Raw genomic sequence first — 26,350 nt, forward strand, 5'->3', positions numbered from 1 at the left:
TTATTTCTTCCTAGCAATATTATTTTTAGTTTTGTCTTCGCAGAGCTTATTTACTTTTAATGTTGTGAGATAAGTTTAATATTAAGAAACAAGGTTTATGTTAGGTCAGTGGTCAGGAGCTAACTCTCTCTCATACACGCTAAAATGAATACATTTTTTAAAGGCGATGCATTATATTCAAAAGTAACAGAAATATTAGTGCAGACAGTGGTAGATATTTCCAATTTTATGATTAAAAAAATTTTTTTTGACTGCTTGCCAAAAAAGCTACTTTACTTGCATTACAGTGCATACAACAAAAATTGCCAAATCAACAACAGTAAACAGAAGCAAGCCTATTATGATTCACATATATTTTGGTTTATAGTGCAAAATATGTATATATTTAATTTCAGGAGTCTTCTTCTTCCTCGCGTTATCCCGCTTGGTGCAGGGTCGGCTATTTACATGATACGACTTTAGGCGATCCCAACCGGCCTGACGTTGGGGAAATCTACTTATATCTGTAGATGTGTGTGTTCACGGGGCCGGTTTGCCTGTTCTGAGGGACGAAAAGTCCGAGTTTCCGGGTGAAAAAAAGCTCCTTATGTATGAGATTGGTTAACTCACCTTTAGTCGAAAGAGACCAGATAAAGGTTCCTTACGTCATGGACGGGAATCAAACCCAGGTCTTTCGGACCAAAGGGCTTCGTCTATACCGACTGAACTATGGAGGCTCATATTTAATTTCAGCAATAATGCATAAATTTTATGCGGAGCTGTTTATTTGGTCTTTGCCATTTACTGAACAGGACCTTTTATAAAAAAAAATATTGGAAATAGAAGGTACCAGCAGTCAGTTTTTGTCCCATATGGTGTTTCTCTTCGTTCGTCGAAAATGCTGAGAATGTTTAAAATGTTGAAGAGAATACTTGAGCAATTTGCAGTTTTCGGTTGCAGCCTACTGAGGTAATTGCAGACCCATTTGAAGCAGGGGGGGGGGGTCAGTATGATTCAGGAGTGAGAAAAGAGCTGCCTTTTTTAAAGCAGCTTATTTCTATAGGTTGCTTTAAAAATGGACTAAGGTGATTATCATATTTTTATTTAATTGGAATTTGTAATTAGTATGCTTTCTATTACATATCTTATCAAAAAAATAATTTTAATATACCAAACTGAGGTTGCCGTTAATAGTGTAATGATAACGCTAATAAGTTATTCTCAACTGTTGTAGCATGAGTGTTTCTTTTTGCAAGTACTGTATTCCCATTTTGATCGCTTTTGCTGTTTAACACAGGAATAAGCGATTTAAATATCAAGAAAAAGGGTACATGTAAAAAAAAAAAAAAAAAGAGAATGTGGCAATCGGTGGGCCACCAGAACCATTAAAATTTCAAATAAAATTTAAATTTTCAAAATGATAAATGGTGGCTGATGCTTCTTGAATGAGAAAAGGTTCAAAACGAGTAATGCGCGTAATACGACTGCAACATTGTTTACTTGATTTAAATTTATATTTTAACTGTCTTTTGTTTGGGTTTACACCCATTGCTCATGACTCTTTACCCACATCTTCATGTTTGTTGACGTAGACGCTCAGTAACGCACTCAGGGTTTAAGGGGGGGGGGGGCGAGTTGAGTAGACTATTTGAGAATACACACTACGCATCGCATACGATCTATGACTGAGCATCTTGCAATGATCGCTAATTCACAAGTAGTATAGAAATAAATTAAATACAAATAACATGAATTAAAAAATTAATTTTATTAATTTTTATTAAATTCATTTTATTCATCCTGTCCTTCAGCATCTACACAGTGGCGCACCCACAGGGTGCGCCACTGTGTAGATGCTGAAGGACCGAAATGCTTGCTAATAACACTCCCTTTTTCAAAATGTTTTATTTTTTTTTTTCCATATCCATAACATGAGGAAGAATATGACTTATTAAACCTTTATCAAAATTGCTTTATGGTTTCTGTGATATAACTTTTCATCTTGAATTACTTCAAAACACACACACACACACACACACACACACACACAAACTCGCACTTGTTGCAGACTATGCAGTTTCTCCGTTTTGTGCGACAGTCTTGACAGCATGCATGGCAGCGAATTGTGCTTGAGGGAGGGGAGGGAAATGCAAAACAAGATGATTTCAGGATGAGAAGTTGACGAAAACTATATTCCAAAGTTCTGTCCAGTCCAGTTACAAAACATCAACAGCAATGCTTTAAATACAAATTGGACAACAAAATACAAAAACTTGTTTTCAGAGTACTTTACATTATTTGATCAGTTATTTCGATTTGCACACTACGTAGCAGATGATTCTAATAGCAGCGTACAAAATGAGATATATTCTCTGTTGATCAGAAGGAGGGGATTCTTCATAAAACCCAGGATTTTATATAAATCCAAATCATGAAAGGTTGTAAACTTCTCCTACACTTAGTACTGTGATTTGGCTAAGAATAATATAATCTGGTAATTGTTTGGATTTAATACCGAAGCAACTAACACTGAAGCCAGGGTATTATTTATAACTGCGTGTGTTCTTCTGGTTGGTTTGTCTGGGTTGCGGGGAAAAAACCACTCCACTGCAGTATGAGAGGAGCTAACTCATCTTCAGTTGAAATGCTAAGTTTTATAAATGTTCTTCGTGCTTTGGGTGGAATTCAAATCTAAGTATTTCCAGCCAAAGGGCATTCTCGTCACTGAATGAGCTACGGGTGTTCGCTGATAATCTAGAGACGGTTTTAGTTAACATTTTACATCTTCACAGTTACATTCTTAGCATTTCAGCGAACGAAAGTAAATATTATGTGGGATAAACACTGTCTGTTCCATCGGGGCAAAGAAACCCTTTTTCATCATTGTATGAATATTTATTTTTTTTCTTTATGGAATGATTGGATATTCTGAACTATTGTATATATTCCAATAGTTGTCAGTTTTAGAGCTCCATCTATAAATTGTATATTGTAGTTGTTTTTATTACTAGCATTATTTCTGGAAGCTCCGGTTTAGTTTAATCAAAATAGTTCATGGTTTTATTAGGAGGCAGGAGTTTGCGTTCATTGGAATTACGACAACAGAGACTAAAGCTATGAGGCCAGTCTATAAGTTCTGTTTAATCGTGCTTTTTCATCATGCCACTTTAGCAGGATGAAACACTCTGCTACTTTCATATGATACAGGCTAATTCACCGCTTGAAGTTCCTATAATTCCTCATCCTAGATGATTGGATCAAATCGGGTTCAGTTCTATATTTGTTATTCAGGTGCGGTCCTCTCTTCTTCTGGATATTTTTAATCCCCAAATCCAGACTTCACTTTTTTAATACACTCTAAATCCAGGTATAAATACATTACACTATATCTAGTTTCATTCCCTGCAATCGTGTGTTCTTAGTCTAATTTGTACAGTTAGGCGTGTTTGAGCCTTTATTTATTTTTTTTTTTTTTTACCCACACCTTACCGTTTTAATAAATAAGTCCCGCGCTTAAACTTGTATTCCGCAGTTTTATTTGAATTTCAAAATACATCAAAACAATGATATTAGAAGAAAATATTTATTTCGATTTTCTGTTACTTGGATCAAATATACGTCATATGCTTCAGCTTTCTCAGAAAAAGTACATTTTTCTGAGAAAGTAATAGTTTTTTCCCCCATTTTTTTCAGTAGAATTATAACATTGATTGTTTCAAAATACCACCGGCATCTTAATACTTCCTACCTCTTGTCCTTCTCAGTACTTGTTTAGGATACCAAATCGAAACTTCTTTTCAATTCGGTTAATTTTTGCTACCGGAAAAATAATACCAAACAATAATAGACATATCTAGGTGTGGTAGGGTACCTAGTTTTTAGGTATCTCTGAAGTCAAAAAAAAAGGTTTGAAAATGCGTATACTAAAACATCAGAAGAACACAAAGCAGTTTTTAGACAACTGGATCCATGGTCATATTTCGTTTCCTTTTCTTACTAACCCTGTTCTGGTGGATCACTGTGTATCCCTCTTTTTTTTTTTTTTTTTTTGCTTACCCAGAATCGAGAATGATGAGACATTCTATTATCGACCGATCCTTGCCTTTTTAAGTATCTCTACGCTTCCAGTTTTTAGCCATTTGTCCATCATTAGATGCAAAATGATTAAAAAAAAAAAAAAAGTCTGTGATATTCAGCAGTATTTATTCGGTAGTGAATTTTCTAACCAAACCTAGCTCTAAACGTTCGTGGTGCACACAGTGTATGTTTGATTATGTGCACTTGTTTGGCCTCGTGTAGTGCAGATAGAAAATGGTTTAGGGCTTGTCAGATTAGTTTTTATTTTGTATTTTCTTAGTTATCCATTATTATTCTGCCATTACGGTTTGTTTGTTTATTTGAGAAACGTTTCACAAACTGTAGTGGCGAACCACTAGTGATTGATTGTATTCTCAAATTCACTTTTTGATTGAGCGAAGGATGAAATACACGACTTTTAGAGAAAAAAATTTTCCACCTCCATATAAAATAAAAAAATGAACAAAAATGTTTTAAAGCTGTCAAATTTTTCAGGAATAACAGGGGGTTATTTTTGTAAAATTCGACAGCCCGAATAGTTTTTTTTTTTTTTTTTTTTATCCGTTTCATAAATTCGCGCGCGCGCGCGTGTGTGTGTGTGTGTGTGTGTGTGTTAAGTGCATTGTTGCTTGTTTTCTACGCACAACATATTTTTCTTTCCTAGTATTAAGCGATTTCTAAGTCCCTGCAGAAATCCGATATCTGTCCGCGGCGTTTTTTGTGAAACACTCTACAAAGCAAGAGGTCCTCCGGTTGACTTTATTTTTTGTTCTGTTTACTACATGGCCGTAAGGATAGCGTTTCCGCTTGTCACCGAACGTTGTTGTGAATTCGAATCCCACTGTGATATGAATTGTTTGAGAGTTCACCGTGCTGCTTATTGACGGTCTGAGAAGTGGCTTGTAAACGTTTCCGGATTATCTGTTCCTTAGGCCTACCCATTCTATTGATTTAACTTGGGATTGGGATTCACATAGAAAAACTTCCAACGGTCCAGACCTTGTTGGATAAATCATAAACAGCTCTCGCGTATTTGAGGTAATATATTTCAAACATCAAACCTACCTCAATGGCGATCCATAGATCTGTTTTATCAACTCAGTGTGTGATTATTAAAGCAAGTTCATTAACTTTTAGCAAATAAGTAATCACAGAGAACATCCTTTGTTTAAATAGGTGCTGTGTTTATATTGCATTTATCACTGACTGCTATAATGATTTTTGTGTAAGAAAATGCTCTGTCAGGTTTTCGTCTGGAAATTCTCAGGTTATTTTCCAAGACAGAAAAGAGCCTAGAGGAACCTTAAGACTTGTTAAAACTCTGCGAAACCACGTATTATCGTGGTCTTTAAATGATATATCATTATTTTTTCTGGATAATGGATGAAAATCTCTAGAGTAACCATGTGTACGTTGTATTAATAGGCTCTCAAAAGTTATTCTCTAAATTCTGTAGCTACTCCATTTCTTATAGTACCGCGTTTTCTGATCTGAAAATTTCATTTTTTCTCTCCACTAAGGAAAAATTTGGCGGCTTTGTTACGCCAAATCTTATCACACACACACATACCGTGATATGTCATCGTAAAGAATCCAAACTTTTCCTTAATGGAGAGAAAAAAATTAAATGTTCAGATCAGAAAACGTGGTGCTATAAGAAATAGAGTAGCTACGATTGTTCACTCATCTTGTAAAAAGTTCTCAATGTACCAAATGTGTCCCCTCGAAAGCTTAAGATAAATCCTGTATACAGCGTCTGTAAATTCCCCTTTCATCGCATGGTTTCCCGATATAGTGGTTACGTCACTGATCATGATGCATCTTAAAATTATCATCAAAACAACTGGAAAAAGTGTTTAATTTTCTTATTTCAAGAATATAATTTCGTTTCTTCCCTATCCTGAATGCGTTTTTTTCCCCCTTCCATTTCTGGAATACTTGTTCTTCAAAGCATCTTTCTTCTGAATGCTACTGTTAATGGGGAAAAAATCTCTTGAAACCATGTGTACTCTGCATTAATAGACCGTCAAAAGTGATTCGCGGTATTATTTATACTAGATTCTGTAGTGTAGCACTTGTCTACACACTCCACTTATTTATTTGAAAAAAGGGGCGTAATTCTTAAGTCCGCGATGATAGGCGCACCATATTTCCTGAGGTGTTTGATCCACTAGATTGATTGCTTGTAGGGTGCTGATGCCGAGCATAATTCTGAAGTGCTCAAAGTGCCACAGAAGCAGGATTTTATGCTTTATAAGGATGAAGAATAAAACTCTGACAAAATATATGTGCTTATATACTTTCGATTATCTGCCTTCATTAAGATTAGTATTCATTTTGTTTTATGATCGTTTTATTCCATTTTCTGTCTCATACGAAGAGAGCGGGATTATTTTTTTTTTCTTCCAGGAACTGTGTTTTTTCATCCCGTAAAACAAGCAAACCGATTAGAACCCTTTCACCTTTCCCCCACCCTATATAATATAGTAATATAATATATATGTTTATATATATATTACGAAAAAAACCCGGGTTTTTCAAATTTAATTCTCCCAAATTGCCTACTCCCCCTCCACACTCTGTAGTTTTCGGACATCGCATAAAGAAGAAAAGCCGCAACACCAAGAAAAAGGTATGTGTAAATTTCTCTTCCTTATGCTACATATACTTTTTGGTAAACTTACATCTACAATGCCCTAAGAATCCGTGAGTAAATAGCCAATGACATTTAAACAGGGGCACTCCTAAACTGAAGCAGGCAAAATAGCCGTAATTATAATAGTTTATTAAGAGGAGTAACATGGGAGTTTTCCCAGAAATAATATACATAATTCTTGACAGTTTTTTATTTTCCCTTCTTTTTAAATAAAGTAATGCCACGGTGCTCATGAACTCTGACTTTTCAGGTGAGTTGAGAGATTTCTGGCGCAACTACATTTTTAATGTCTGGTTGCCTGTTTTTCGTTAAAACTTTGTTCAAATTTCGTAATTGCTGAACGTAGTTTTTCAGTGTTGGAGGATGTGATTTCTGTTAGGTAATATTCGGAGTATATGCCATGTTTTCATGGAATAGTTCGAACATTAGCACTATTCGAAATGCCAGTGGGAAAATTTTTACAAATACTTGGACAAGTAAAAAATTATATAAATAAAATAAAATAATAAGTATCCACTTGTCATTCCAGTTTTGTGTAGAATAAAGTACAAGATAGTTCTTGTCGCACATTAAAAAAAAAAAGATTGTTCTTTCAAATGCCACAGATGCACACTGTCAGAGTGAAATGCCAATAAAGACACAATAAAATCGCGTAAGATATGGAAATCAGTTATGAATGTAGAAACAAAAACTAACTTAACACCCGGAACTTGTCCAAGTAGGACAATTACGGCAATGGCAGTTACATATGGACAAATAGGGAAACTTCCCCCCCCCCCCAGCGCCAAATTGATTTTTCCCCAGTGTTCGAAAAAAAATACAGCATTATACCGCCAGTCTTGATGATAGTATACAGTAACTTAACATATCATTAATTACGGAGTATTTCAGCCTTTACAGTTAGTTATTTTGAAGTTGATGTTGAGAAAATAACTCGCCTTCAGTGTGGTAATGCTGGCCAGATTGTGGCACAGTGGCGTAATTGCAACTGTAATGCTTATCCCATCATTCAAGAATGTTGTGACATTTATCTTTCATTAGGAAAGATCTGGTTTATCCCTTCTAGCGTTTGTAAATGTTGTTGTAAATGTCCTACACGTTTCAACTAAAGATTAAGTTGGTCATCCTCATGTGATGGCAGAGCTTTTCTCCTCGCAAAACAGTCAAACCAGCCTTAAAGCACGTAATCATCAGAAATACTGGCCTCCATAAATACTTCAGCCATTAATTCAACTAAACAATAAATCCAGCGCAACAATTAGCTCTCTTTGGGCTTGAGAGTCACGGAATTATGAGGAAGATGAAAGTACTCACGGCTCTCATTGGGCCTCTGAGTACTTTCATCATCCTCTAACTTTGACCCTCCTAAGGCTCTTGGATCCTGTCTGCTGGACGGAGTTTTGCGGTATGATTGTTTCACTTTTTGTGAAACGCTGAGTGTAATATAGATTTGTTATTTTATATTCTCAGTGTATTGGCTGATTTTTCAGTTTTGGATATCCATTATCTCCATTAAACGAGAGTTGGTGTTTTTAAAACAAACAAAAGGAAACGGTGTTTCCTCATGCGTATTGTTCAGGTCAGGTTGCTTGTGATAGAAAACACTCGTGGTCGAAGAGTGCTAGATCTGATTATAGTGTCAGAGGTGTGACCACCGGTTGCTGACAGTGATCATGCGATTCTCACATGGGAGGTGGCTAAGTTCCTGAATGGAACATTCCGGAAAGGTCACATGCTGAACTACAAACCAGGAAATTATGACCACCTTAGGAGTATGGGTTTTACTCCATGTTATCAGTGGTTGTATGGGAAGGATATCGACAGTGCGTGGGAAATGTTTTAAAAAATACCTAAATGATGCGATATCAGAATGTATCCCTAGAGTTCGAAGAATAGGGTAAGAGTGAAATGGATGTGTGATCTAATTAAGCAAGAGATTCATAAGAAAAAGATGATGTAGAAGGAATACCATGTGCATAAGGATGGTGTCAGTTATGATTATAAACAGCAGGGCAGAAGAGTCACAAGTGTTGTTCGGAAAGCAAAGTCTGAGTATGAAAATAAACTGCCTCTGCAAGTTAACGATAGAATTATTTTGGATTGTCTCTATACTGCAAGTAAAAGAAAGAATGAATTTGAAAAAATAACGCTATTGAATGCAGATGGTATGTGGGTGACTGATGCAAAAGTGATTTGTTCAACAAATGAATGCCCATTTTTCTAAAAGCTATCGACCTGGTATATGCAACATTGAACTCGCCGTTACCTCTTCATTGTAGTACGAAACTCATGAGGAGGAAGTCCTAGAGCTGTTGCACAAACTGAATAAGAATTCTGCAGTAGGAAATGAGGGGATGTTAAAAGAGTGTTCAGCTGAGGTGGCTGTTCCTTTCCTATCCCAATGGCTTTACCAGGCCTTTAGTGCCCACAACCTTCCAAGCATGCTTAGATTTCGTAACCGAAGTACGAAGATAGGATGGTTACCCCTATGCCTGTAAGTATTCTTGGCTGTGTGTTCACAGGGCCGGTTTGCCTGCTTGCAGGATGAAAAACCCCAGGTGAACTGGCGGAAAAAACCCTGCTGTCCACGCCCAAGACCGGCTAACTTGGCTATGGCTGAGGAAGATCCTTAAGCTCCTCACGTCGTCGACGGGAATCGAACCTAGGACACTCCTTCCGCAGGCATATGGTTGCGAAGCGCAAAGCCACTAAGCTAACCGCGCGGACAGCTGTTCCTTTGACTTCGATATATAATTTGAGTCTCAGAACTGTGAAGATTCCGCAGGAGCGGAAAGAATGTATTGTAATCCCATTACACAACGGTGGTGTACAAAGACCGATGTGTCCAACTATCGACCGATCAGTATCTCAGGAGTGGTAGTGAAGATTTTGGGAAAATTGGTTAGGGCTCGCATTCAGAAATGGGTTGACAGTGAATTTCTACTTTGCAATGAACAGCTTGAGTTTACCAAGGGAAGGTCATGTTTTAGCAACTTGCTCACATTCTATAATAATGTTGCCAATGAACTAGACAAGGGGAATTGATACACCATGATACTTTTGGATTTTGTTAAGGCTTTTGGCAGAATACAGCATGGAGGACTGTTGCATAAATTGGAGAATATGGGATTCGATTATAAATTATTTGTATGGATAAGAGGATGGCTGACTGACAGATACCAAAAAGTCGTATATGGGGGGAATGAATTTACAAGATTCAAGGTAACCAGTGGTATGCCTCAAGGATCAGTCCTTGGTCCATTGTTATTCAATCTGTACATTAATGGCATTGGGATGGATTTGACATGTGACATACAGCTGTTTGTCGATGATGCAAAGATTGGTCAAGTCATTTTGCCTCTTTACAAGGCCTTGTAAGACCTTGGGAGTGCTGCTGATATGCAGTGCTTGCAGAATGGTTTGAATAGACTGGAATTGTGGATATGTGAAACTAGATGTCTGTTTAATGTTAAGTCGTGACTTTGGTCTCTTTAGATATCCAGTGTCGTATTATATTGGTGGGATTATGCTAGAAGACACTAATCAGGCTAGCGATCTTGGAGTTTTAGTAAACAGGAACTTGAAGTTCAAGGGTCATATAGCAAAAATTGTAAATACAACTCAGAGGATAATTGCAATGCTGAAACGAACCTTGACATGAAAAGAAATTCATTTTACCTCTTTACCAATATAATACGACACTGGATATCTAAACAGACCAAAGTCACGACTGAACATTAAACAGACATCCATTTTCACATACCTACAATTCCAGTCTGTTCAAACCATTCTGCAAGTATTGCATATCAGCAGCACTCATAAGGTCTTATCAAGGCTTTGTAAAGAGGCAAAATGACTTTACCTATCTTTGCATCATCGACAAACAGCTATATGTCAAATCCTTCCCAATGCCATTAATGTACAGATTGAATAATGAATGAATGCTGTCAAGTAAGGGGGGGGGCTAGATTTTTCTCTCATAGGGTGGTGCGTGATTAGAATGTCTTTAGGTTGGATGTTGTGTGTGAAAGTAGCGCGAATGATTTCAAGAATAGGTATGACAGCTGGGGCGAATAGTATGGCCCCCTCTCGATGAGTTCATGACTCCTTTGAGGTCTCTCTCTTAATAATAACAATAAATCTTTAGGATGGCATATACTTCTTTGTTTTCTAGTTAAATATGGTATTTCCAATTCATCTCACAAAACAGGCAAACCTAAGAACAAACACAATTGACGGAAATAGGTTCATGGGACGTCTAGCAGTACAGATGCTGAATGTAAAACGCATATAATTATGGACAGAAGTTGCAAATTTTTAATATTTCAACTTAAGTTTCAGTTTTAACCCAAAAGTTTAATAATTTGTGAGCAATACATCTTGCCTGTTTTTCGATTTGCATGTTTTCTATAATTTTGCAGTTGAGTCTGCGACACCTTTTTTTAGTAATTCGTAGAATTGGATATAAACGTCTTTTAAATAGTATCCAGAGCAGATTCTATAGAATCTTGATACATCAAATCTCACAAAGTCACCTATAATGGGGTCTTCTCGCCATATATTTGACAGAAATCGTAGTTGAAATATTGATGCAATAGCTGTCCAGTTTTGTGGCCCTTCGACCTGTCAGAAAAGAAAGCTTAGTAAGGGTTACAGAAATTTGACAGACATCAGTTTCACGATTCTTTTAGACAGGCAGTTTTGCAATAGATATTCTTATCGTTCTCCAAATATTCTCTTATTAACAATTTCGATTACTTTTCAGTACACCTCTTTATCTAATTTAGACAAAGTCAATTACTTTCAACTACTTTTCATTTCAGTACATTTAGATTTAGTCAACTTTCGTATGTTTTGCATAAAAAACTGAAAGCTTAATCAACAGTTTTGTGACTTGCATACTAGATGATCCAACGAAATATATTCTGGAATTTAATATTATCTTGCGCCCTTCGTGGTGTAGTTTCTTTTTAGCAACTCTAGGGTGAAAAATCTGCTGTAAAATCATTTTAACAGTGTCTGTTTGTGTTTCGTGGGTCATTACCAGCAAGGTTGAGTTTAACCAGTCCTGTGTGAAATTTCTCCTTTTTGGATTGAGAATTAAACTTAACCAAAAGTGAGATACAAGAATGCATCTTACTCCCTTGAGATAGTCATGTAGCATTCGATAATGGTGCTCCCCACCAAAAAAACAATGTATTTATTTATTTTAAAGTTAAATTGCTTAAATAATTGAAATTTTCATTGAGAACGTTCGAATTTAATACTACATAAAAGTTACTTGAGAATATGAAATATCTGTATTTCAAAATACCAATTTCAGGTGGGGAAGGGATGAAAATCGGTCTAAGTTTAATCCCTTTACTCGTATAAAATATGCTTTAGCGATTTTTTTTTTTCATCGAAAGCTAATGTTATTACTTCTATAAGTTCCATGACCGACTCATTGCAAGTAGCCACCTGACCCATTCCATTTCAACTAATTAACTTAACCTGTCTATAAACGTAGCGTATTTTGTCTGTTAATCCGCGAATTATTGTGATGAGTTAGTCGGTTTCGTAGAGACCGACTAACTTTTTCAAGAGTTTTTTCAACTGGAGTTTTTATGAGTTCCTCGCATCACAATTAGATTCGAACTCAGTTTATTCAAATGAAAGAGTACATATCATCGGGTTCTTCGAATTACTATGCTACGGAGATGCTTAATTTTAAATCAACTTTATATTTTAACAGAAGCGACAGGATTTAAGCATTTTGTGACTAACATCATTCACGTCCATTTCTGAAGTTATGGAAAAATAAAACTGCAAGTTTTAAATTAATATCATTTCAGTGGACTTGCACCTCCTGAATCTCAAATTTTATAATATTTGTTAAGTTTTTTTTTTTAAATATTTGCCCTAATCTTCTCCCTTCTACGTATTAGGCCTACTGGCCTGTTACACAGCTATCTTAAGCCCTTGTAAGTCGTACCCCTCCCGAGAATAAGATGACTAGTCCTATACCTTCCGGTATATTCTATGACTGTAGCTGTGTCTTCACGGGGACGGTTTGCCTGCTTGCGGGAGGAAAACCCCAGATAAATTGGGGAGAAAAACCATGCTGTTTACGTCCGGCTAATTTAGCTATGTCTGAGCAAGTTCCTTAAGCTCTTCACGTCGGCGACGGGAATCGAACCCAGAACACCCCCTTTTCCAGGCATACAGTTGCGAAGCGCATAACCATTAGGCTAACCGCGCGGACTTTGCCCTACTCTAACTGACGCATAATGCAGGAATTTCGTATGACACATAATCGGCAACGCACAAGATTTTTCTTGAGTAGAAGATTCACTAGTCGTATACACGTAAAATAATAATCAGTAAACTAAATATGTAAAAACTGAATATGGACGAGATTTTTTTAAAATTTATTTCCTTTTCCTTCCTGTTTCCATTCTATATATAGTCCAGCCAGTACTATAGCACAACTGTCGCACAAAACGCGTGAAGTATATGCTCTATTCCCCATCCCTTGCCCTAGTCGATTTGTCAATTTGGACAGTAAAACAAGGGAAACTTTGACATATATACAGAGAGAAGACTGATGCAAAGAATTAACTGAAACCAAATATTCATGTTTGTGCTTACTATCTACAATGCTACCGCCCTTCCTTTAAGTTTTTGTCCATTAATAACTGCATTTCACAATGTGTTGTTTTAGTTTCATAGTTCAATCCGTTACGCTAATTTAGATTATTTATTTTTTCCAGTTTCCTAGAGCCGGTAACGAAATATCCTGCCAACAATATCCAGATTGCTTGATGGTAAGTTTATAATTTAATTTATAAACGGTTAATATACAATCTTCGTATTAGAATACAGGCTATCTTTAATAAGCAGCATTAATTTCTCGACTGAATAATACAAGTTGAAATGCTGTTAATACAAAAGTAGCAGGGTTTTCCTCATGACAAATAAATATGGAGAAATACCGAGATTTTCATGAGGAAAAACTCGGAAACTACTGGATGGCATATAATAACAAAATTATTTATACGAGTAATAAACTACTGTTAATTAACAGTTAATGACAGTCCTAAACGCTGCAGTGGAAATAAAAACAAGAAGTCAGTATGCATTCAAAAATGGAATGCACAATGGGTTACATTTATAAATTTATAACAAGTATTACGGAGTCCTACATTCTGTGACTCGTAGCACAGTGCACAGACTTTCAAAGGATATTTTCTACATGTTTCAGGTTTTGTAACCCGAGAGTTCGAAGAATAAATAGGGTAGGAGTCGAATGGATTGTTATCTTATTAAGCAAGAGCTTCGTAAGAAAAGGATGACGTGGAAGGAATACCGTGGATGGTGTAGGTTATAAAAATTAAAAGCAGCAGGCCAGAAGAGTCGACTCTTGTACAGAAAGCTAAATCTGAGTATGAAAATAAACTGCCTCTGCAAGCTAAAGACTACCCACAAGAATTCTATCAATATGCTGCAAATAAAAGAAAGAATAACTGTACTGAATGTAGATGGTGTGAGGGTGACAGATACAGAAGTGGTTCTTCAACTAATGAATGCCTATTTTGCTAAAAGCTATCAAGCTGGTGTAGACAACATTGCGTTCACTGCTACCTCTTAAATGTATGAAGAAACTCAGTTGTATGAAGAGGAGGTATTAGAACTGCTGCACAAACTGAATAAGAATTCAACGGGAGGCACTGATGGGGTATCAGCATGGGTGCTAAGAGTGTTCAGCTAAACTGGCTATTCCTTTGACCAAGCTATGTAATTTCAGTAGCAGAACAGGGAAGATTCTGCAGGAGTGTAAAGAATGTATCCTATTGCATAAGGGTGGTGCAAAGAACGGTGTATCCAACTATCGCCCAATCAGTATCTCAGGAGTGGTGGTGGTGAAGATTTTGGAAAAATTGGTTAGAGCTCTCATTCAGAAATGGGGTGAAAGTGAATCTCCACTTTGCAATGGGCAACATGGGTTTACTAAGGGAAGGTCATGTTTTAGCAACATGCTCGCATTCTATAATAATGTTGCCATTGAACTAGACAAGGGGAATGGATACACCATGATTCTTTTGGATTTTGTTAAGGCTTTTGACAGAATACAGCTTGGAAGCCTGTTGCATAAATTGGAGAAGATGGGTTTGGATTATAAAATTTATTAAAATCATAATAACAGAATTAACTCACGTAAAATATTATTTATTAGTAGAATTTTCGCCTGAGTATCATAGGTATCTTCAGTACATGTAAAAAGCTAATTAGACAATAACTGACAATTCCAAATGGCGCCACCTAAGTAGCTAATGTAAGATAACTAAAAAAGGTCATTAAATTTCCTAACTTATTTTTTTTTTAAATAGATAAATAAATAAATTATATAATATGCAATTAAAAAAGTTAGTACTTTTTAAATCAGCTAATTCCTATCTCCTACAAAGGGGATAGACGTAGACCATCGGATCAGTTTATGTTAGGAGAGTGAAATAAAGTTTCACATGTTTCTTTTATAAAGCCGTTCCATGAGGAACCGACGTTTGTGAAGGACTCTTGTCTTGTTCCAATGAACTCTATGTCTAGCGTTGATGGCATGCTCTGCAAGTCCAGACTGTTTAGGGTCAAGGTATTGAATATAAGACTTGTGTTCTTATAGCCGAGTAAAAGAGCAGATCTTCCTGTTTGTCCGAAATAAGATAACCCACAAGAGCAAGGAATCTTGTAGACACCTGGATAATTGAGATAGGAAGCTTGTCTTTTGGAGAAGTGAGAAAGGTGGAGATTTTTCTGATGGGTCGAAAGGCAACAAAAATATTTAGTGGTTTTAAAACTCTTGCTGTGCGTTCACTAATGCCTTGCACATAAGGGATAGGAATAGGCGTTATTTCTTCTTTTAAGTTGAGGGATATTATATCCCATATTGTTTCTTAGCCGAATAAGAAACTCAAAGAGTTTTATGCCGAATATAGAAACTATATAAAGTTCGGCGATTCCAAGCGTAAGCAAATACCTGGATAGTGCAGCAACTGACCCTTGAAGGTAGTGCAAGCTGAGGCAACTCATGTAAAAGGTGGAGCAAGCTGCGATCACTATTCTTGATATTTACCCATAATGTGAACTTAACTCCTAGGAGCTGTATTATTGTTCAACATTATGAGAGGTCACTACCCAGACCTGTTTCGACCTTTTTTGAGGTCTCATCAGTGAGTAGGTAGACCATGTTAATACCAAGTTTGTAGCGAACAGAACTTGCATCCCTTTAATGAGAATTGCCAAGAGGCGTCCTATTAAAGTATTAATTACAATAAGAGCCAAAGGCTTCAATTCGGCGACATGAACTTATTTAAGTTAAGGGATATTATATCCCATATTGTTTCTTAGCCGAATAAGAAACTCAAAGAGTTTCATGCCGAATATACAGTAGAAACTATATAAAGTTCGGCGATTCCAAGCGTAAGCAAATACCTGGATAGGACACCTCTTGGCAATTCTCATTAAAGGGATGCAAGTTCTGTTCGCTACAAACTTGGTATTAACATGGTCTACCTGCTCACTAATGAGACCTCAAAAAAAGGTCGAAACAGGTCTGGGTAGTGACCTTCTCTCATAATGTTGAACAATAATACAGCTCTTAGGAGTTAAGTTCACATTATGGGTAAATATCAAGAATAGTGATCGCAGCTTGCTCCACCTTTTACATGAGTTGTCTCAGCTTGCACTACCTTCAAGGGTCAGTTGCTGCACTATCCAGGTATTTGCTTACGCTTGGAATCGCCGAACTTTATATAGTTTCTACATTCGGCATGAAACTCTTTGAGTTTCTTATTCGGCTAAGAAACAATATGGGATATAATATCCCTTAACTTAACTTAAATAAGTTCATGTCGCCGAATTGAAGCCTTTGGCTCTTCATTATAATTAATAGTTATTTCTTCTGTATTTGAAGAGGAAGAAATATCAAAACTACTCAAAGCTCTTTTGATGAAAGAATTCTTATCATTAGATAAGAAGAAGAAATAATATATTGCAATTTTTTCTGTAATAGTTCATCTGAAGAACAAAAGGATGAGCCCGATGAACCAGTGTTTTTAATAGTTCCCGCCTTTTGACTGGGATGGTGATGAGATCAGCATGGATATAATAATATAATTTCTACTAATAAATATTTTACATGAGTTAATTCCATTATTATAATTTTAATTAATGTCTAATCACGGTATTTTCTTACTGAAACATATATGAATTATAAAATATTAGCGTGGATAAAGAGGATGGCTGACTGAGAGATATCAAAGTGGTACACGGGGAATGAGTCTGCAAGATTTAAGGTAACTAGTGGTGTACCACAAAGATCAGTCCTTGGTCCACTGTTATTCGATCTGTACATTAATGATATTGGGAAGGATTTGACAGGCGAAATACAGCTATATTCTGATGATGCAAAGATAAGAGGTTAATCAGGAATACTGCTGATATGCAGTACTTGCAGAATTATTTGAATAGGCTGGAATTGTGGGTATGTGAAAATGGATTTCAGTTCAATATCAGAAAATGTAAAGTCGTGCACTTTGACGTGATTAGATATCCAATGTCGTGTTATATTGGTGGGATTATGCTAAAAGAAACTGATCTGGCTAGAAATCTTGGAGCGTTAGCAGATAGAAAGTTGAAGTTCAGGAATCATGTAGCAAATGCAAATATAACTCAAATGATAATTGCAGTGCTGGAACGAACTTTTGTGTAAAGATAAGGATGTCATTTTGCCTCTTTATAAGGCTTTGATAAGACCTCACTTGGACTATTGTGCGCAGGTCTGGTCTGGTCTCTGCTGTGATTCTGATACAGGGGAGAAGGTGCAGAGGAGCATGTTAAAAATGATATCAGGATTGTGGTATACTGGTTATGAAGACAATTAAGAATTTATAGACTGCAGACACTAGTAAACAGGAGAAAGAGGGGTGATATGTTAAGTCTTACAAACTTCCGAAAGGGTCATGCAAGATTCCAGTTGATAAATTTTTCATTTCACGGAGGGTGGGGAAAAGGACAAGAGGGCATCCTTGAAAGCTAAGAATGAATGCCGCTAAGGGGATGAGGGCTAGATTTTTGTGTCCAGGCAGTGTGAATGAATTGAAGAATAAGTATGATAGCTGGTGCGCGTATTATGTAGACTCCCTCGATGAGTCCCTGACTCCATGGAGGTCTCTTAATAATAATAAAAAATTTTACATAAAGGTTAAAATACATTGCTCCTCTCATTAACAGTGATTATTATGGAAGACTTCAACTATGGGGACAGATTGAAAGCTACTAAGGAATTTATTTATGTAACTACTAAGGAATAAATACCTGAGGCAGCATGTGATGGAAAATATTAGAGATTTGAGAACTGGATCTAATGATTGTATCAGAGGATTTGTCTATAACCGAAGTGGCCACATTATCACCAACTGAAAAGTGGTCATGCAGTCTTGACTGGGAGGCTGCTAAAGGAAGAATTTCCTGCTAAGAAGAGATACATATGGAGTTCTAGAGCTGGTAATTATGACAAACTTGGGAGACTACGTGAACAGTGCCATGGTATAAGACTTATCTAACCTGCAGGGTGGAGGATGTTAGCAAGTGCATGGAATTGACCAAGAGTTTTTTTTTTTTTTTTTTTTTGAAGGACATAGTAGTAGACCGTATTCAGAGTCAAGAGGATAAGTCAAATAGGAAATGAGTGAGTATCATCATTAAGTAGGAGCTGAAAAAAATATTTGAAAGGAATTTAAAGAGAAAGATGATGATCAACAAGCTCATTGGGCAATACAAAGCACAAGGCCAGAAAGGTGAGCAGTATGGTAAGGAAGTCAAAATAGAGTACCACGGAAATTGGCCGAACGAGCCAACAAATAATCTAAGAGTTCTTTAATATGTGTCAATTTTAAGCAATGTAATGCATCTGGATCACCATTTTTCTTTTCCATCCCTCTGAGTAAGTATTTTATGTCTGTAGATGTACGAGATCACGGGGTGGATTTGCCTGTTTGCGTAAAAAATCCTAATTTCCCTGAGGATAAACTCCAGCATGGAGGTGTTACATAAATTGGAGTATACATATGATGTGGATGAGAGGGGGGGGGATGATGGAAAAACATCAGTATGTGGAATTGTCGTACTAGTGGTATACCACAGGGCTCTAGTACTGCAATTTAATTTTTACATTAATTTTCTAGCAAATTATCAAAGGGTCAAATATTCAGATACTTGCTGATGATACAAAACTAAATAGTGAATTAGATAATAAAGAATTTGTAGAGATGTTGCAGGATAATGATTACCAGCAGTATACTACATTGAGGGAACTGGGTTAGAGATTTGAGAATGCTGGTGGAAAGTAAGTTAAAAATTCAGTCTATTTCAGAAGTGGTTAAAATACTTAATAAGATTATCTGGTTATTGAAGAACATGAGGTTGTGATCTCTTTATTTCTCTTTTTCTCTCGCTCTTAATACATTTTTATCTGGACTACTTGGCAGAGATTTGGTCATGTCCGTTTCTAGGATGAGGAAGAGGGGAGTATCCAAAGGCTAGCGACCAAGATAGTGGAAGGTTTGTGGAATGAAGAATTTTTAAGGTCTTTTCATATGAAGTTAAGTTATCAATCTAATACGGAGATGGCAGGATTTTTTTTTTTCCATCTTAAAACTTGGGTTTTTCATTCCTCAAAACAGGTACACTGGATAGGACACACGCAATTAACAGATATAATACACTGTCATTACAGCTTTGGGTGCTTTGGCCTTAATTCAAATTGTCTGTTGCGAATCATAACTCAAACTAGAGAACGTATTTTAATAAACAGCCTTTATATTTCCTCAAAACAACTCGGCGATTAAGGAAATATAATACTATGGCGGATGGACATGCATTATCCATAAGGTGAAGTTTAGTTGCCAACCTAGTTGACTGAGTGGATATCATATCTGATCTGCAACGAACAGATTATGAGCGGCATTACTTTCACTAGCATCCATTCCATTGTGGAATGAATGTTTGTGAGTCTTTAGGTGACAAACGACTTTTGCCACGCCACGTGAGACCACTACTCCGATTACTAGAGGTCTGAAGTGGCTTGAAAAGGATTCCTATTTAATATTCAGAGCATTAGTATATAATCCTTAGTCCAACCACGGTACTAAATGTGCTATAGGTTTTTCACATTTTCGTAGATGAGACTGACATAAAAAGTTACTATCAGCGTCTGCATCATTTCTCACGCTGTAATTGAAATTGGTTTCCATTTTCGAAATTGATATACTTCCACGTTTGCATTCGACCAACGTTACACTAATATTGTGAGTGCATGGAAGGATTCAAGCGGAAATGACAACACATTTTTGGAGGCTCAAGTTTTCTTTCGCTTCCTTTCAGATTATAAAAAAATAAGTCGCATTGTATAAAAAATTTGGTTTTTCATCATCAGTAATCATGCATGCGATTTAAGTTCGTATTAGGCATAGCCTATTACGATTTGAAACCGCGACCGCCTCGAGGATAAGGTGGTTAGCCCTAATTCCTCCCGATGTGTCCTATGTCTGTAGATGCAATGCATCGCACACAGATTTTAATAATGGAATTTATGATTAATCATATTAACTGATTACGCAATCCACTCGTTGAAGAGGACTTTATTTTATTATTTATTTATTTTATTCTTTTTCTACTTACATGGGAAGTAGACTGAATCCCTTTTGGTTTCCTGGGTCATCCAATTTGATAGCCCTTCGCTTTTTTTTTTTTTTTTTTGGAAACCCTGTTTTATTTATAATCATATTTTAAAATTTCTATAAACATAGCATATACTTTAAAAACTTTACTATTACTGTTTATATATTATGAAAAGCACTTAGAAACACCACCGTTTGCTCCAAAGGGCCTAGTTAAAAAGAAAAAAACATTGTGAAAATTTCGTTATTATTCTTATATAGAATAATCTACCTGTAATTCAGACGTTATAGCTATCTGAAAATAGTGAATCATTGATAAATAACTGATTTTTTTTTTGTATAAAATTTGCTTTTTTATTTTTATTAAAAGAAATTTTCAACTCTCTCTCCAGATTCCCTGCATCGTTCCTACAAGTTTTAACTATGATCAAATGATGCTAATAACGAAAAAAATTTCATTCGCGCATTCTTTCGCCCATGTGTAAATCGTTTTAAATCGGATGTTTAAACACTTTGTGAGTCCAATCAGACTAGCCCATTCGACTGACTCTGTCATATTATAACACGATTACTTTTTAATGTCTTCTTGCAAAACCGATGGAATCTCGTTCATTATTATTGTTGTTGTTATTATTATTATTATTATTATATACCTCCATGGAGTCCGAAGACTCATCGCGGGAGACCCAATCTGTCATACCTTTCCTTGAACCCATTAACAGACAAGCACTCACAACTGACTCTGGCAATCCATTCTACTCATTCACAACTCTCCAAGCAAAAGATCTAGTCCTCACACCCCTACTGACCACACCTTTATTCAACTTCCAGGAATGATCCCTTGTTCTGGTCCCTCTAGCTAAATGCTGAAACATTTCCCCTGCATCTGACCTATAAAATCCTTTAAGAAACTTAAATGTCTCTTTCATATTCCCTGTTTTCATCCTATTAACCAACTTCTGCAATCACAACACCTTCAATCTCTCCTCATAGGCCACTCACCTCTGAATCCTCTCCACCGCTTCCTGATCCCAAGAAACCAAGAGGGACCAGACTTGAGCACAGCAATCCAAATCTTTATACGGCGTATCAAAGCCTTATAAAGAGGAATAACAACTTCCTTACCTCTACTTGTCAATATGTTTTTCAATGGCCAAGTAATCTTATGAGCAGCCTCAGCAATATGTCCTCTAAACTTTAACTCTCTACCACCACTCCTAAATTTCTAGCTTCATCTATTTCCTGGAGTACAGTGCCATCAATGTGATACACAGCTTGTAATCTGTTCATCCCAAAATGCATAACTGTACATTTCTCGACATTAAATTGACACCTGTTATCTTACCCATACTAATAGCTTATTTAAATCGTCCTGCAAGCTCTCCACATGGCCTTGATAACTGTTACTCTACCTAATTTCTCATCATCAGCAAACAACTGAATATTTCCTTTCAGGTTATTTCCTATATCATTCATGTAAAAAGTAAAGAGCAATGGTCCCATCACTGAACCTTGCAGCACACCTATTTTCGCCTATATTCTGCCAATCCATATACTACTTTTTGATATCTAGCCGGCATCCACCCTCTTATCCACTTAACCAGTATTATATCCATCCCCATTTGTTCTAATTTGCGTAACAGAGTCCCATGTGGTATCCTGTCATATGCCTTTGCAAAATCATTGTGTAGCCATTTCCTTTATCAAACACAGCTATTACGCTAATATAAAAAAAAAAGTTAGTAATTTACTAAGGCATGACCGACCTTTCACAAAGCCATGTTGACCTCATACAGAATCATATTTTTATCTACCCATTCTTGAATTCTCTTTTTTACCAATTTTCTAGTACTTTTACCACCATGCCTGAGATACGGATTGGTCCATAATTTGCTACTGCAGTCTCAGAACTTCCCTTATGCAAAGGAATTATTTTGCTCTCTTTCCACTCCCTTGGAACTCTGCAACAGCTGAGACTTAAATTAAAGAGCCTAGTCAAAGGCATTGCCAGTTCCCTTGCACATTCTCGCAAAACCCTAGCTGATAGCCCATTTAATCCCACGTCTGTATTTACACTGAGATTCTGCAATATCCTAAGAACTTCCATTTCATCCACCTCTGTTTTCACATTAGTGTCTGTCACATAGGTTAAAGAAAAAATAGGTTCAGTTACTGAGTGTTAACCCAGTAACCCGACTATTTTATCCGCTTGTCTCCTCGTGACCATCATCACTCATTAAGGTTAATCCATAGTCATTCTTCCTCTTACTTGCCACATAACGAAAGAGCTCTCTTTGGGATTTCCTTTGGCCTGCTTGACTAGATTCTTCTCATAATCTGATTTTGCCTTTCTTGCCATGTTAGTCACCTTTCTTGCACGAGCCTTGTACTGGTCATGAGTTTGCTAGTCACCTTTCTCTTTATATACCCTCCACAGCATTTTCTTCTACTGCGGCTCATATTTAATGATATTAGTCATCCATCTAACTCCTATCTGATTAACCTTCCTTACCCTACACCTAGTTATACAGTTTAATACTGCTTCCTCTAGATGACCCTTAACTATATCTCATGCACTACTAACAACCTTACCCTGCAGTGTTTTATGCCAGGATACAGATTTAAGCTTCTTTCTAAGTCTTTCATAATCACCTGCCTTGCAAGTCCACATATACCGATTCTTGATAGAATATTCCTCATGTTTTACAATCTCCCAAGTCAAGACCAGATGGTCACTTTCACTAATTGGAGGCAGTGTTGTCACCTTGGTTATGAATAGCTCTTCTGATCCTGTGACCAGGTCCAATACTTTCCTACTCCTAGTCCCCTCCATTACATGCTGCCTTAAGTAATTATTTCCGAGCAGCTGTATAAATTTTATTTTCTTTCTGCCATATGAGCTTTCTTCCTTCTAGTCTATATCTACATAGCTGAAATTCCCCATAATGATCACTCGACCTGTACTCATCGTACTAATTTGGCGATGCATGTCTTCCAGATCATCTGTGGAACTCCCTGGCCTATAGCAACAATCAACTGTATATTTTGTCTTACTGGCCTTAATATTAAAATCTCTATTAAAATCAATTATCACAGTCGTTGAATTTGATAAGTGCCTCTGTAGTTCAGTTGAGTTGGAGAAGGTCAGGATTTTGTGCTATTCGTTTGGAAAATTCCTTAGTTCGATTCTTCTCGTAGGTATGTTTATATGGGCTCTTCAGTTGAAGGTGAGTTAGCCAATCTTCTGGTGAAGTAACAGAAGTTTTTCATCTCTCATACAAGTAAATTTCCCACTGCATGTCACAATTTGCAGACAGAAAAATAGTGTTGTAGACGAGAGATGGCGTTATGTAGATGGAGGAAATTAAGTAGTGGAGATTGTGTGTGGAGTGCTGTCCCGTGATTCTTCCTTGGAGATGTAATGTAATAATATACTGCTCCCTATAAATGAGATTACATTGTTATTTATAGCATTACAATAGTGATCTGTAAAGGAGCATATACAGCTTGTGATAGATGCATTACGGCAGCTGACGACCTAACGCCGTTTAACTCTAGTTAGCTTACAACAAGCAATTATGGATAAAGGCACAAGAACAAGTATATTGAATCATCGTTTCAACAGTACGGCTGCTCATGAGGTCTTTCGATAGCGTGATAGCCGCATCCTACTTGAACATTGTTGCCTGCCTGATACGTCCATCTATGTTTGTAAATCATGTCACAGCATACAGATTACCAGGAATGGTTCAGGAGCAAATCGATTAGCTTTTGTCATAACTTTATTGACCTGCTCCCTCAAAGCATTTCCTCCTTATTTGGGTAAAGGGACGAGTTGGAATCAAATCTTTTGCAATACTTCTAAATGTCTAAATTTGCATTAAGGACTGTCCCGAAATGAACTTTAAATGGGGTGCTTATTCAATGGAAGGTTTATGTAACAAATACCCTCCCCCTTCATTCTGTATGTGTGTGTGTGTGCATACACACACATACACATACAATGCTGGTTGGCCGAGTGGTTAGCGTATCCACTCTCCAGCTAAAAGGCCGTGGGTTCGAATCCCGCCTTGGGCACGGATGTTTGCGATTGTCTGTGAAAATATCAGTGGTGGTCGGCAGTAGATGATGATGAAAAGTAGTTGTAGTTGGTGGATTGAGTAGTGGAGACGGAGAGTTGTAGAGTAGGCGCCCTCCCTCGATGAGTCTGAACTCCCTGGAGGTGTCATGTAATAATAATATTATATGCAATATTTAGTCTGAAATTAAGATGTATATATATGAACTAAATAACACATAGACGTCAAAGAGAAATATGTACTGGGGAATTGTTATCTATTTTTCTCCCATCGCTCTGAATACTGTATTGAGTACTTCCTGTAGTCTTCCCTTCCATATGAAAAGTGAATTTATCTAAAGGACATTGAAATGAAAGTAACTTTCATTTGATAGGCATTAAGCAGGGTGTTCCCCGTTCTTTTTCGAGGTAATCTCATTCAAAGTTCCTTACCTTGTCACACACTCCTCTCCCCCCAACTTTAGACATCTGTCGCACGATCTATGCAGACTTCTATGCCCTGAGTGATTTTCAGCAATTAGGCAAGCCTCTAGAATTTGCAGCCACGCCTCATCCAGTGCCCTTCTAACCTTACCATGCAATCAGTTACCTAGCAGTCACGCTGAGCTGCTTCGTTCCTACCACTGCCTGGCGTTACGACTAGCTCCTGGCGAAACGGTGCATTTAAGCCAAAATAGTGTGGCGGGAATCTAATTATTGGCGCGTGACTTCATGCAAGAGTGTTAGAGAAAAATATGAATGTTGAAATTCCTAACTTTCACATAAAGTCCACGTCTGTTTATTTGAATAATAGAAGCTGCTCTTGGCAACACATGGAGGTTGATGTGCTATAGGTTTCAAAACTTCTGTTCTGTGGGAGTTTGTAAAAACAGTAAAATATTTCTCATCTGAATAAATCCTGTATGACAGAGATTAAATATTCAATTTTACTTTGAGCTAACTTGAGTTCGTCCGTAAACCACTTAACACTTTGGAGGGGAAACTGTAATCTTGTAGCAGTAGGGAAGGAGGAAGTGGTAAGATTTTTTATAACCGACAGGGGCGGCTCGTGCATAGGAACTACAGCACCCCTAATTTTTCTCGATATATAAATATATTTATTAATTTATTTATATTTGCTTGTAATATAATATTTAATTTTATCATCAAGAATCCTATATAATTATCTTATTTTGTATAAAAAATAATAAAAATCCATCTTGTAGCGCTTAGGAGGGCAAAGGACGCTAGCAGCACTGTGTTTACCACAGTGTCATATTGCTAGTATTTGCTACGCTCGCAAGCATGTGCACGTCATAGTGAGATACGAGCTATTAGCGTAATACGTCACTGTCCTTTGCGCAGTTCCACTGTTGTTTTTATGCAGTTTGCACCAGTAGTAGTAGCGTGTCTGTGTTGCTTATCGTGTTTACTCCGTCTCTTTAAATATTTGGACATTACAATTAAAGACATAACATTTGTTATAGTTTTTATTTTAGAACATTATTAGGGTTATTAAGTAATTTTGAATTATACAAAACTGTGTAATTTTGTCAATAATAAACAATATTTTTTCATGTTTAATTTTTTTAAAAAATTTTTACCATAATTTTGATATTTTATCCAAACACGTATACACTGTACTTATAGTATGTATATTTCGAAAGTTGCAGTACCCCCAGGATTTCAAGCCACGAGCCGCTACTGATAATCGACATAAAATATTATAACCAATTTCTCGATATGTACTCCCAAGGGGTGTTCGAGTTACTATGACAGCACTACGTGATTACGCTTACAGGAAAACCTCGCTTAACGCAAATTCGATATGCGCGATTGAGTGAAATGATACTATTTCCCGCTTTA

General features: G+C 36.8%; 1 protein-coding gene across 3 annotated transcripts in view; it reads left to right on the forward strand.

Annotated features, from left to right (window-relative positions):
- LOC150102492 (uncharacterized) overlaps positions 1-26,350 on the forward strand; it is a 177,207-nt gene that overhangs the window by 23,479 nt on the left and 127,378 nt on the right. For all 3 annotated transcript variants that reach the window (XM_090399429.1, XM_090399428.1, XM_090399427.1), the window contains one exon: positions 13,465-13,518. In XM_090399429.1, coding sequence (XP_090255555.1) covers positions 13,465-13,518 — 54 coding nt within the window. The remainder of the gene's footprint in view (positions 1-13,464; positions 13,519-26,350) is intronic.

This window comes from Typopeltis vanoorti, chromosome 10, assembly GCF_054136105.1.
Source record: "Typopeltis vanoorti isolate ZY-2024b chromosome 10, IOZ_Tvanoo_1.0, whole genome shotgun sequence".
Taxonomy (NCBI): domain Eukaryota; kingdom Metazoa; phylum Arthropoda; class Arachnida; order Uropygi; family Thelyphonidae; genus Typopeltis; species Typopeltis vanoorti.